Genomic DNA, 10,881 nt, shown 5'->3' with positions numbered 1-10,881 from the left:
TCAATGACCGATCAAATGAAACCAACCTAAACAGACGCAACAACAACATGCAAGACAAAAATTAAATTCACTTACCCAAGAACTTCGATTACGGCAGTAGAGAACTTTGATTACGGCAGTAGATGAACGATGGTTTTGTAGAATGAGATTGAACGAAATTTGCACGAGAATTTTGAGCATGGGACGACCATTGAGTTTGAGCGCATGAGTATCATATAGACTAGATGGGCATTTTTGTAATCCCATACCGTGATGACATAAGTAGAAGGTTAATTGACAGTTTTTTAAAAAAATTGGGTCATTTGGCATTATGGGCCGAAATATTAGGTCATTGGCCCAAATTTTCTGAAAATTTTAGATTTTGGTTGTGGCATCTTTAATTAATCTAATCGTGTTGATTTATGAATGTTTTCTCTATTATTGGACTATCACGAACTGAGGTAGCTAGATGTGACTGGCAAAGATTCACAAGATTGGTAGAGCTTCAACAAGCTGGTGTTTAGATCAAATGGTGACAGAGTCTTCCACGATGGACTAATATAGATAGGCGGTAGATAAGCAACAACGATCGGAAGAAAGACAAACTCTGAAGGGGTGCTTGCCTTAAAAGTTAAATAACTTAAAAATTATTAAAGTTTGCACATTTATCAATGAATTCTATCTTAAAGATTTGCACCCCAAACATAGATTTCATAACTCAATTTGAGACTCCAAATGGACCCCAAACATCCCTTAAGGGCTTTTGGCCCAATGAGTTGGGAAGTAGGAGTTGTAAACTCCACTCCTTATTTGAAAGGAGTTTGTAGATCCCAATACTAAAAAAATATCAATTTTATACCTTATAAACTTCTTACATTGTGACCCCAAGAGTTTACAAATCTCTAAACTTCATAACTCCTTAGAGCTCACTATTACACTCTTTGCCTTTATTACCTCCTAAGGAGTTGAGAAGTAAGAGTTGGAAAGTAGAAGTTGGGAACTCTACTCTTTGTTTGATCCAAGGAGTTTGTGGGTCCCACTACTAAAAACATCAATTTTATACTAAAAACCCCAAGAGTTCATAAATTCCAACATTTCATAACTCTTTGGAGTTCACTATGTCATTCCTTGTCTCAAACACCTCTTAAGTGTTCTTTGGTACCATGTCGATTATTGATATCTTATTGAATGTATAGTTGGATGATATTATACATTGCATAATACAGAACATATATACACAAGAAATTAAAGCATAAAAGAAAGGTAAGCATATAAGGAAAGTCAAAATTAGAGCTCAATATACAAGGTAATCTCATATATATGGTAACGGTTGTCATTAAACTATTAAATAGTCAAGCAATTGGACCATTGGATTGTTACAATCAAAATCCAAATTTGTGCCTACTTTTTTTTTAAATTAATTTTTCTTATCGTGATGCCAATACAACGTTGTTTTGAAAACCAAAATTTTAACGGTTAATTTTATAGTAATGAAATTTTGTAAAAATGAAAAACAATTGAATTAGACTAAATGGTTAATGAATCTTTAATAGTCAAAAGGCCTAGAAAGGACGGATCGAAATGAGTTGGATTTTATAGTTTTAGGGTTCAAATGCGATAATTTTTATAATTTAGAGGGGTGCATTTTGTAATATTTAAGGATATATTGTGATACAAGTTATATATTGTAACAATGTAATCCTATAATATTCAAGGATGGGTTGCCCATTTTTAAAAAATATCATTTCACTTTGTACATTTGTCCAGTTCCTCTATATATTTTATTTAGTGGAAAACAGAACATTATAATCATTAGAAACAGAAATATTAGAAATCAATAATCATCATTCAATTTGCTAAAAGATGATAGATCACTTCTGTCAAATAATTGTCAACTCATTGCTATTGTGCACGACTATTGTTTATTTATTCACTTTGAAAATGTTTAGCGGTGAACTAATCGTTTTTTACTATTATTATTATTATCTTGTCAATGTGAATTAATCAAATTTAAAACGTGTTACAACTGTAAGAAAGCTAAATACAAAGTATTTAGGATGTTTCTGAAACGAACTTTGATATATTGTTCCATACAAAGTAAATACAGTATTCATCATTTCAAAGAAAATGGAGGATTTACCCATTTATAAAACTACAAAATGTAAACAGAAAACAAGCAATTTTATGTTAAAAAACCACATTGGTACGTCATCTTCTTCACAAATGCTAATAATATATATTATCTATATAAATTCCTTAAAGTCTAATTGATGCATCTAATATGTCAGTATTAAATTCTCATGCTTGTCTCTAATTTTATGAAACTTGAAAACCCTATATCAAAACCCAGAAATGGATGCTGGTTAAAGTTCAAAACCTGTCGATTAATGAACTGAATCTATATGCTTACAATAAATTGGGGGTGGGAGGAAGAGAGGGCATTAAGACATCCAAATGAACTTTTTGAAAACTTAAATAAAGTTCATAAAACTACCACACTAAAATAATGTACACTAACAATAATTTCACTAAAATCTGCTATTTTGCAGAAATTAATGAAGAGAAATCTACAAAAGGAAATTTGTTCAAAATGTTGAGTAGATATCAAAAGTACACCCAATATGACATTTGCTGTTGTTTTTTTGTTTTTTTCTTTCCTTTCCTTCTCTATTCTATCGTACACCTAAGAGTAGTTATTTCAAGGCTTTTTCTATGTCCATTCCAAATAAATCATATTCAATCCACAAACCCTGAGATATTATGAACCCGAATAAATAGATCAACCTTTAACCTGCATTGTTTAATTTTAATCTTTGGATTTCATCTCTCGCCCGTAATATCCTACACATAAAAGAATTAATAGTAAAAATCCAAGCCTTAGGAAGACATTTTTGAGCTACTAAAAAATTGAAGCTCCACATAAATACGAACATACCTCCACTGTAACTCAGTTACTTCGTTAAGTAGGTCCTTCTCTCTTTCATGAGCTGCTTCAAGCTGCAAATAATAATAATCCTCCAATCATTCAACAGTATAATAAGAGAATGTTTATCTCATAGGATCTCTAATACAATCATAACCAAATATGACTGCTTGGGTTTAGGATGACTTTTGGGGAGGTGGAAAATGTTATAGCCTAATAAAAGTACTTCCAAAATTCACATAGTACTTGAATATCAGTGTTTATTCCAAGAGTGCTCATCAAATTAAACACCTTTTTTTGTCATTCCAAACTCATTAGCTAAGCAAATAAAAACCTTCATTATGGTCTAAGGTCAGAGATGAAAAAATTGCCAGTTAAATTTAACCCAAACCTTTAAACAGAGCTTTCCTAAAATACATACAGCAAACTGGATCCAATCAAAACTTAAACTAAATTGAAAGATGCCAGTCTAGTCTATAAATGCTGATTGCAGATAAGTTATGCAATTCAGATGGAAACCCCACTAATTCAAGCATTCCATTTTCATAATGCTCAGTGACAAGCAATACTAATCAAATTTCAAGATGCTCTACTGATCATCTAACAAAGATTTCTCTAACTTATGAATTACCAAAGGTCTAAATAAGCAAATTCCAAAATGTAAATTATCAAATGGCAAGCTCTAATCATAAAATGTTTTATTAAACTCAACTATCCTCCTTTTTTACATACCAAAGATTTCTCCGTTGCTGTTATCTGTGCTGCTGAGACATCAGCTGCGCCATCAGCTGAGCATTGTAGAAGATTAAAATAAGGGAAAAAATGTAAAAGGAATTTAGATTTAGTACTGAAATGAATGTGGAACCTTTAAGGGGGGTCAAAAAGAGAAACTCAGACCTGAAAATTCTCCGGTTGAGAGTTGCCTCATTAGAGTCAAAATATCATCCTGTTCCAACAAGGAACAATAGACTAAATTCAGCAATTGACAAGTGAGGATGCTATACTAATTCATTAACCATACCCTTTGAATAATATTTGTCTGCAAAACAGAGTGCAACACTGGAAACATAGAAGATCTAGTATTAATTGGTATAGCATCAGATGAAGGTAGAGGTGTCGGTAGATTAGAAGGTAAAGGAGTAGCAGAATTTGAGGTAATCACCTGCATAAGGGGCATCCTCGGACTTAGGAGCAATAAACTTATTAAAGTATAAATACGAATTGAATGCATCAAATAATAACATTTTTTTTCCTGTTGTCAGACTCACAACGCACACATGCTTAGCCTTACGAAATGCATGGTCTCCAAATCAATCTATACTAGTCCACATTTTTTTATTCTTCAGTATCTCTTAAAAACTGTACTAGAACTTTTTTTTCAAGGTTTTATTTTTATTTCAACCAAAGAGAAGACAATAGTATCAAGGGAACAACTGCAAACATGGTCGTGGTCTGATGGTTATAAAGTATATCAGCATAAAATTCTGAGTTACCTTTTCTTTTCTTAGATCCACAATAAATTTGCATGCATATTTTAACAAGTTGTACATGTAGAATACATTCAAATGTCTTCCACATGATTTTACACCTCTTGAATCTTCTTGTTGACCATGTACATCTCACAATATTACATTATGAGAAACACTTGAAAAGAAGAAGAAGAAGAAGAAGAAGAAGAAGAAATGTCAAATAAAGACGATCAATCATATGCTAACCTCAAAATTACCAACCTGCATACTGTGACTTTTTTGCAGAATAGGGGACGCAGCTGCCTGAGAAGAAACAAACAAATTGAGTCAGCCTATAAGAAAAGAATGAATATCCTCCACATTATTGAACCCACCTTGTCTACATCTACACTCTCCGAAGTAACTTTGAAACGCCCTTTCTGCTGAATAACTGGTGCCTTTGCTTTCTCATCCTGCTCCTCGTCATTTGTTGCCGGACTTACTATTGAAGCACATCAATGAACATAAAACTAAGAATTTATAACTCGCAAATGCAATCAAGGAAAACAAAAGTTTCATCATTTAGCTAAATACATTACATGATGACTTGGGATCTTTAGAATGAGAATCAGAAAGTACATCATCTACCGCCTGAGAAGTCATTCCAATTGCAACACTGCCATTTGTACCATTCTTTTCTGTCTCATAACTGAAAATTCAACTATTCAAAGTGATTCATCATGAACTTCCATTCATAAATATCAGACAATGTAATTGGGGATCACAATGAACACATGAAGAAGGGAATTTTCATTGAAAACATAGGCATGATAAACTTGGCTGGTTAAACTTTTTGAAACAATAATAAAAAAACAAAAAAAAAAACATTTTGATAGCAGTATCCGTTCAGAAAATAAGCCAGCTGCGAAAAAATGAATATTCAAGTATAATGATATTTGGCTTGAAAATTATGTGGAGCAACTTTATAGTGGCAGTACTTGGCTGAAAGAAAGGGACTAACTCTTACCAATCTTATAAACCTAAACTATACCTTTTAAGAGAGGGCGAGAAAGAGGAAGATGAAGAGGAAGAGAAGATTATTTAGCTTTTCCTAATACATTAGAAAGATCTAGAATTTATGTATTCAATAGAGCTTATTCTAGATGCTTAGATTTAGAGCACAATCTTTCAGTGCTGACAATGACCATATGCATGGCTGTCTACCCAATTTATGCCTTGTTTAAAGATGTTAAAAGAAGGTATGAACATTTCTGAGGACTATAACCCGCTTGAGAGAAAACTGACTTATGAACTGAAATTATCTTGAGACATTTTCTGCTAAGAACAATCTTTGTTTCCTTCAAATCTGACAAAGAAACATGTTTTAGAACATTTGTATATTATGGATTCCGAGAATTCAATTTCCAATGCTGGGTTTTGTTACCCTTTTCAATATTTGATGCACAAAAGGAAATTCATGGACCACCAACTCAGCTTACCTCTTCAATGAAGTACAAATATATTCATGCATACACAAAAGGCCATGCCAGCAATTTTTCTAAAAACTCATATTATAATATAGACAACACCATAGGCCACATGGATGAAATCGAGTAATATTTTGGAGATCCATGAAATATCAGTAAACTGTTGCAGGTCAGAAAAATATTTCTCTGAAGAATTCACATGAATAAAATAGCAGAAAACTCTAACTTAAAATTAGAAGTCAATCCACAAAGACAAACCTCTCTCTTCTGTTCAGTGGCAAACCGACTTCTTGTTGAATAAGAGTATTAGAAGAAATACTTCTTTTATGTTGGCTGGTATTAGGAGTATTCCCCAAAATTCTTTTGCTACTCTCCAACTGAAACTCTTCACTGGAGCCATTCTCAGTTTGATTATCATGGTGGGATGAAGAATGATGTTGAGAGAAAGAACCAATAGTTGTTGATTCATTGATAGATCTTTTACCATCTCTGGGAAAGAAACAAAAATGCAGCTTTTAATACACTCTATCTGGCTAGTTGACTTATAACAAGAAAGAGCCTTGCAACTTGCACAAAAAACGAGGATCTTCATATCCATTCCAAAGGTATGAATCATATATTATTGTTGGGCTAAGAAATTATTACTACAGAAAGTAATGATAAATCGTATACACTGTGTCATTTGCTTTCATGGAGAATTGTCGCCATAGCATGCCATTCTCTTCCTGAAAACAGGTTGAGATTGTTATGAAACGAAATTAAAAAACAAAGACACTGAAAAAAGGACAAGAGCATATTAACATACAATATCTGAAATTTCTGAAGAATTTTGGCCTTGTAATTTCTTTTCTTGCACATCAAGTGCACACAAGGAATTTGAGCTCCCTACTTCGCTGATTTCACTTATTGACTCTTCAAATTCCTGAATCTGATTGTATAAAAAAATTAGCAAATATAACAAAGCATGTCATTTGTCAAAATCATTTATGTTGAAAATAAAATAATCGGTGATGAAAGATTTACAAGTACCAGAGATGCCTGAGCCTTTAAATCATCAAGATTGAAGTTCCATCCACTGATGCCTCGTTTATATTCATTCTGTTTCAGAAATTATTGAAAAGATATGTGAAGGCTGGGAAAAGAAATCAACTCTATCAAGGATAGAATTTTCTGCCAAGAATTGCAGCTGCTGCAAAATCATGGCACAATTACTCAGTATATGAACATTCTCATTTCCATTAAATAAAAAAAATAAAACCTGTGATAATTCTTCCTTCTTTCCATCTGGCATTTTCTTTTGTGCTAGCATATCTTCTTCCTTTCTCTGTGATTAAAGGATTGCTCTCAATAAGCAACTTGTACCAAATACAATAAGATAGAATTGTGCTCGTCCAATAACCAAAATAAAATTCCAACCTTAAGTGCCTTTATACGATCACCAAGAACAGGTAGCCCTTCCAAAAGGGTGCGTGCAATGTAATCATTTGATCGGGCTTGCTTAAAAAATGAATGCTTTAGCAGCTTACTTGCAGAAGGCCGTTTTGAAGGATCTTTTACCAAGCAACTAGCAATCATCTGCTTAAAAGACTGGAAAGAAATAGAGGAACAAACATTATAGATATCTGCACCCGCTTGAAACACATTGTAAATCCAAAGGATAATACTATACCTTTGAAAATTTTTTATCCCTCTCATAATCAAGCCCTGGAGGTGCATTTTGCAAGGTCATCATCAGTACCTATAGTAACCATTTTCTCAATATTTTTAACTTTATGACACTTTAAAAGATCAAAGTAATAGCATATGATGAACAATAATACACCTTCATCGGAGGATATTTTGAGAAAGGAGCATGGCCATGGGCAAGCTCTAACCCAGTTATGGCAAAAGACCAGATGTCAGCCCTGCCAAAAAAATTTGTCAACCGATGTTAGTAAGCAACTTTGTAGTCTAAGAGGGAAATCGAAAAATAAAAGTTATGGGAAAATCATGGCAGCAATGCATGAAGAAAAGAAATACTCACTTGAAGTCATAACCATTTAATTGCTCCATAACCTCGGGTGCCATCCTGAAATAGAGAGACTTTTTATTAGGAAACAAATTGATAGAACTGCTTTGGCGAGAATTCACAATCCATTCTTTTATACAAACTATTTGTGTTCAGTAGAAATGTGCAATTTTGAAATTTTAAACACTCGAATAAAGAGAACTTAAAGGCTCTCAAATGATTCAAACACGATTGAACTAGAGACTCAATAGGTATACATGCATTATGCATATTATAGTACAAATGTACCAGCAAGGTGTCCCCACGAATGTATTCCTCACACGTTGTCGATCACCTGAATCAAAAAGGCAAGCAGAAACACCAAAATCTCCTAACTTGATTGCACCACGTGAATCAATAAGAATATTCCCTGCCTATAAAAGATAAAATGTAAATAAATAAAAATGGAGAGGCAAAATTTTATTCTCTATCAGAGTGTTTTGTCGTCTTACGTGTGAAATAAATAATTACTTGTTTCATGAAGTAATTAGTTACTTATTTCATAGAATACAAGGAAGTTATGCTTCAGATGGGGGATCAAACAATTAACCAATCAGGTTCAGGCAACTTCAGTTAAAAATACTTAGCTACTTTCTCTTCCACTCGCATCTAAATGGGTGAGACTAAAAATTCCCTTTTTAAGAAAAATTGAGCATACACTCATGACATACATTCTCGTCTCCTTTTCTTTTGTTTTTTTTCTTTTTTTTCTTTTCTTTTTTTTTTTTCATGTTCATCATCCTTCCATTAATTGTGTAATATGCTATACAGTTTCTAGACATGGCATAATTGCATAACTCTTAATAGACCCTGCTTGGGGGGATGACTAATCTGTACATCGGGTAACACAAAAACATGATACAATTGATATATATATATATATATATATATATATAAGATTGTAGATTCTCACTTTTATATCCCGATGTATATGTCCATGATTATGAAGATATTCAACCCCCTTCAATACTTCTCGCAATACTGTTGCGATGACCACTTCCTCAAAACCATCAGGATATGCAGCCTTCAGTATGTGAAGACATGAACCTCCAGACATGTAGGGCATAACAATCCACAAATCATGGCCATTGACAAAAGAGCAGTGTGATTTAAGAACATTCGGGTGGTCAACCAAGATCATTGTCTGTACTTCACGATAAATGCTAGCCTGTGACAGTAAAATCAAGAAGGAAAGCGAAGGTACAGAGAATCTGACAAGTTAGATAAGATTATAAGAATTAGGCAAATTTTCAATGTAAGAAGTTTGAAGTTGTCAAGCCATGCTAACATTATATGGAAAGGCAACATAGAATCTAGGGAAAAAAAAAGGGAGAAGGTTACCATAATTCATTTTACAACCAAAACTTGGACATAGGTCGTGAATGAGAAAGAAGAACCAATCAATCTAAGCCGTTTCTTATTTTCAAAACTCAGATTTTCACAAATAAATCATCCAGCCGGCTTTATAACCAAAAAGAAAAGAAAAAGATAAGAAATAAGATAAAAGATGTCCCTTCTAATCAGAACTTGGAACAGAGTTCCTTAGTTCATTCGCCAAGCAGAGGGACGAAAAAGGTCTTGCTCGAATAAAAAATTTTATTAGGAAAAAATCCATTAGCTCAATCAACAATAATTGATTCCTGCCGACTTAATTAACTTCAGCTAATGGAAGCAGCCATTCGGATAGCAGCTAAACTTGCATAAATTTTTATTTGTTAAATATACGTAATAACATAGCAAAAGTTGTAACTATTCGAAATAATCCACCGCATTTCTTCTCTGAAATCAAATCGCTAATCGATAGAATACAAAACAATATAAATAGAGGAAGAAACCAAATGAATTAAGAAAATATATATATATATATATACCAGATCACAATTCTCACGCTCAAAATCGAGAATCTTGATGGCGACGATCTCATTAAGAGGTTTACATAGAGCACGGTGAACTGAAGCGCTCACACCTTGCCCAACCTCCTCATACAGAATATAAAAATCTTCACCTATCGGATAAGTCTTCTTCTCCATCTGGAAGGCCTACTTCTACTTCTACAAACGTTCAATCAATCAAAACAATCGCAAAATCAACCTGCAAAACGACATTACAAGACAATTAGCGAAATCAGCATATAAATCGAAGCAGAGAAACAACGCGGGGTGAAGACGAAGGTGGATTATTACAGAGGAAAGAAAGAAGAAGGATGATTAAGGGAATGGAAAAGAGGAAGAAATCAGAGTATAAATAATGAGAGAGAAAAAGCGAAAAGGAAGGGAGGATTGATTGAAAAGGCAATGGCATTGATGAGAAAGGATTAGGAGTTTGAGGGATTTGATTTGGAAAGTGAGTATTGGCTTTCTCGTGAATCTTGGGGGGGGGGGAAAGGAGAGAGAAACCAGAGCTCGCTCTCTGATCGTTTTTTTTTTTTGTTTTTTTTTTTTCTTTTGGATGAAATTTCTTAGAGACGATGATCGGGAAAATATTTTTGGGCGAAGAAATCGGATCGTCTCCTTAAAATTCTGGACAACCAAAGGTTTGTATCAAATTCCATGCAACTCTCCCGCCATTTGCAACTCTTTCGTCAAATGGATACCCGTGTTAGTTTTTTTTTTTTTTTTTTCCCTTAAATTGATTTGGGATAATTATTTATTTATTAACTTTAATTTTTTTTATTTAAAATACTATTTTTCGTTGCGATTTGTTTTTTGAACCAAATCTTAGATATCTTAAATTATAGATATATCGGAAATCTTTAGATTACCATATTTGTTTTGTCAAAATATTTTCATAGATACGTGGAAATGTTCCAAAAATGTTCTTATGAATATAAATTAATTTGATATAATTTGAACTTATATAACATATTTGTTTTTATCAATTTTATTTTTTTAAATTAATATAATTTATACTATTTATATTATTTTTTTCAACCAAATAATAGATTATAATTAAACTTTTTTTATAAAATAAATATTAATTTAAATTTAAATTTGAATA

At 32.8% G+C, this 10,881-nt stretch overlaps 1 protein-coding gene across 7 annotated transcripts; it reads right to left on the bottom strand.

Moving 5' to 3' along the window:
* Window positions 1-2,488: 2,488 nt before the first annotated feature.
* On the bottom strand, window positions 2,489-10,440 carry LOC120089683 (serine/threonine-protein kinase OSR1). 7 transcript variants are annotated; one of them, XM_039047044.1, is made up of 21 exons: window positions 10,068-10,440; window positions 9,756-9,975; window positions 8,798-9,052; window positions 8,134-8,258; window positions 7,861-7,905; window positions 7,660-7,741; window positions 7,507-7,575; window positions 7,254-7,424; window positions 7,096-7,161; window positions 6,867-6,935; window positions 6,643-6,765; window positions 6,510-6,562; window positions 6,096-6,326; window positions 4,950-5,059; window positions 4,746-4,852; window positions 4,618-4,674; window positions 3,924-4,064; window positions 3,800-3,848; window positions 3,635-3,690; window positions 2,915-2,976; window positions 2,489-2,820 (listed from the first exon to the last, which is right to left on the bottom strand). In XM_039047044.1, exons 2-21 carry the CDS (start codon window positions 9,912-9,914, stop codon window positions 2,766-2,768), a joined length of 2,085 nt encoding a protein of 694 aa, XP_038902972.1. In that variant the 5' UTR covers window positions 9,915-9,975; window positions 10,068-10,440; the 3' UTR covers window positions 2,489-2,765. The 7 variants fall into 7 exon arrangements, 3 of the variants coding, with proteins under 3 accessions (XP_038902972.1, XP_038902973.1, XP_038902974.1); XM_039047045.1 differs by having other exon boundaries at window positions 4,633-4,674; window positions 9,756-10,438; XM_039047046.1 differs by lacking the exon at window positions 3,924-4,064 and having other exon boundaries at window positions 4,633-4,674; window positions 9,756-10,439.
* Between the last annotated feature and the right edge of the window lie 441 nt (window positions 10,441-10,881).

The sequence above is a fragment of the Benincasa hispida genome, chromosome 11, assembly GCF_009727055.1.
Source record: "Benincasa hispida cultivar B227 chromosome 11, ASM972705v1, whole genome shotgun sequence".
Taxonomy (NCBI): domain Eukaryota; kingdom Viridiplantae; phylum Streptophyta; class Magnoliopsida; order Cucurbitales; family Cucurbitaceae; genus Benincasa; species Benincasa hispida.
The sequence above is the reverse complement of the archived record's forward strand: the minus strand, read 5'-3'. Positions and strand labels throughout refer to the sequence as shown.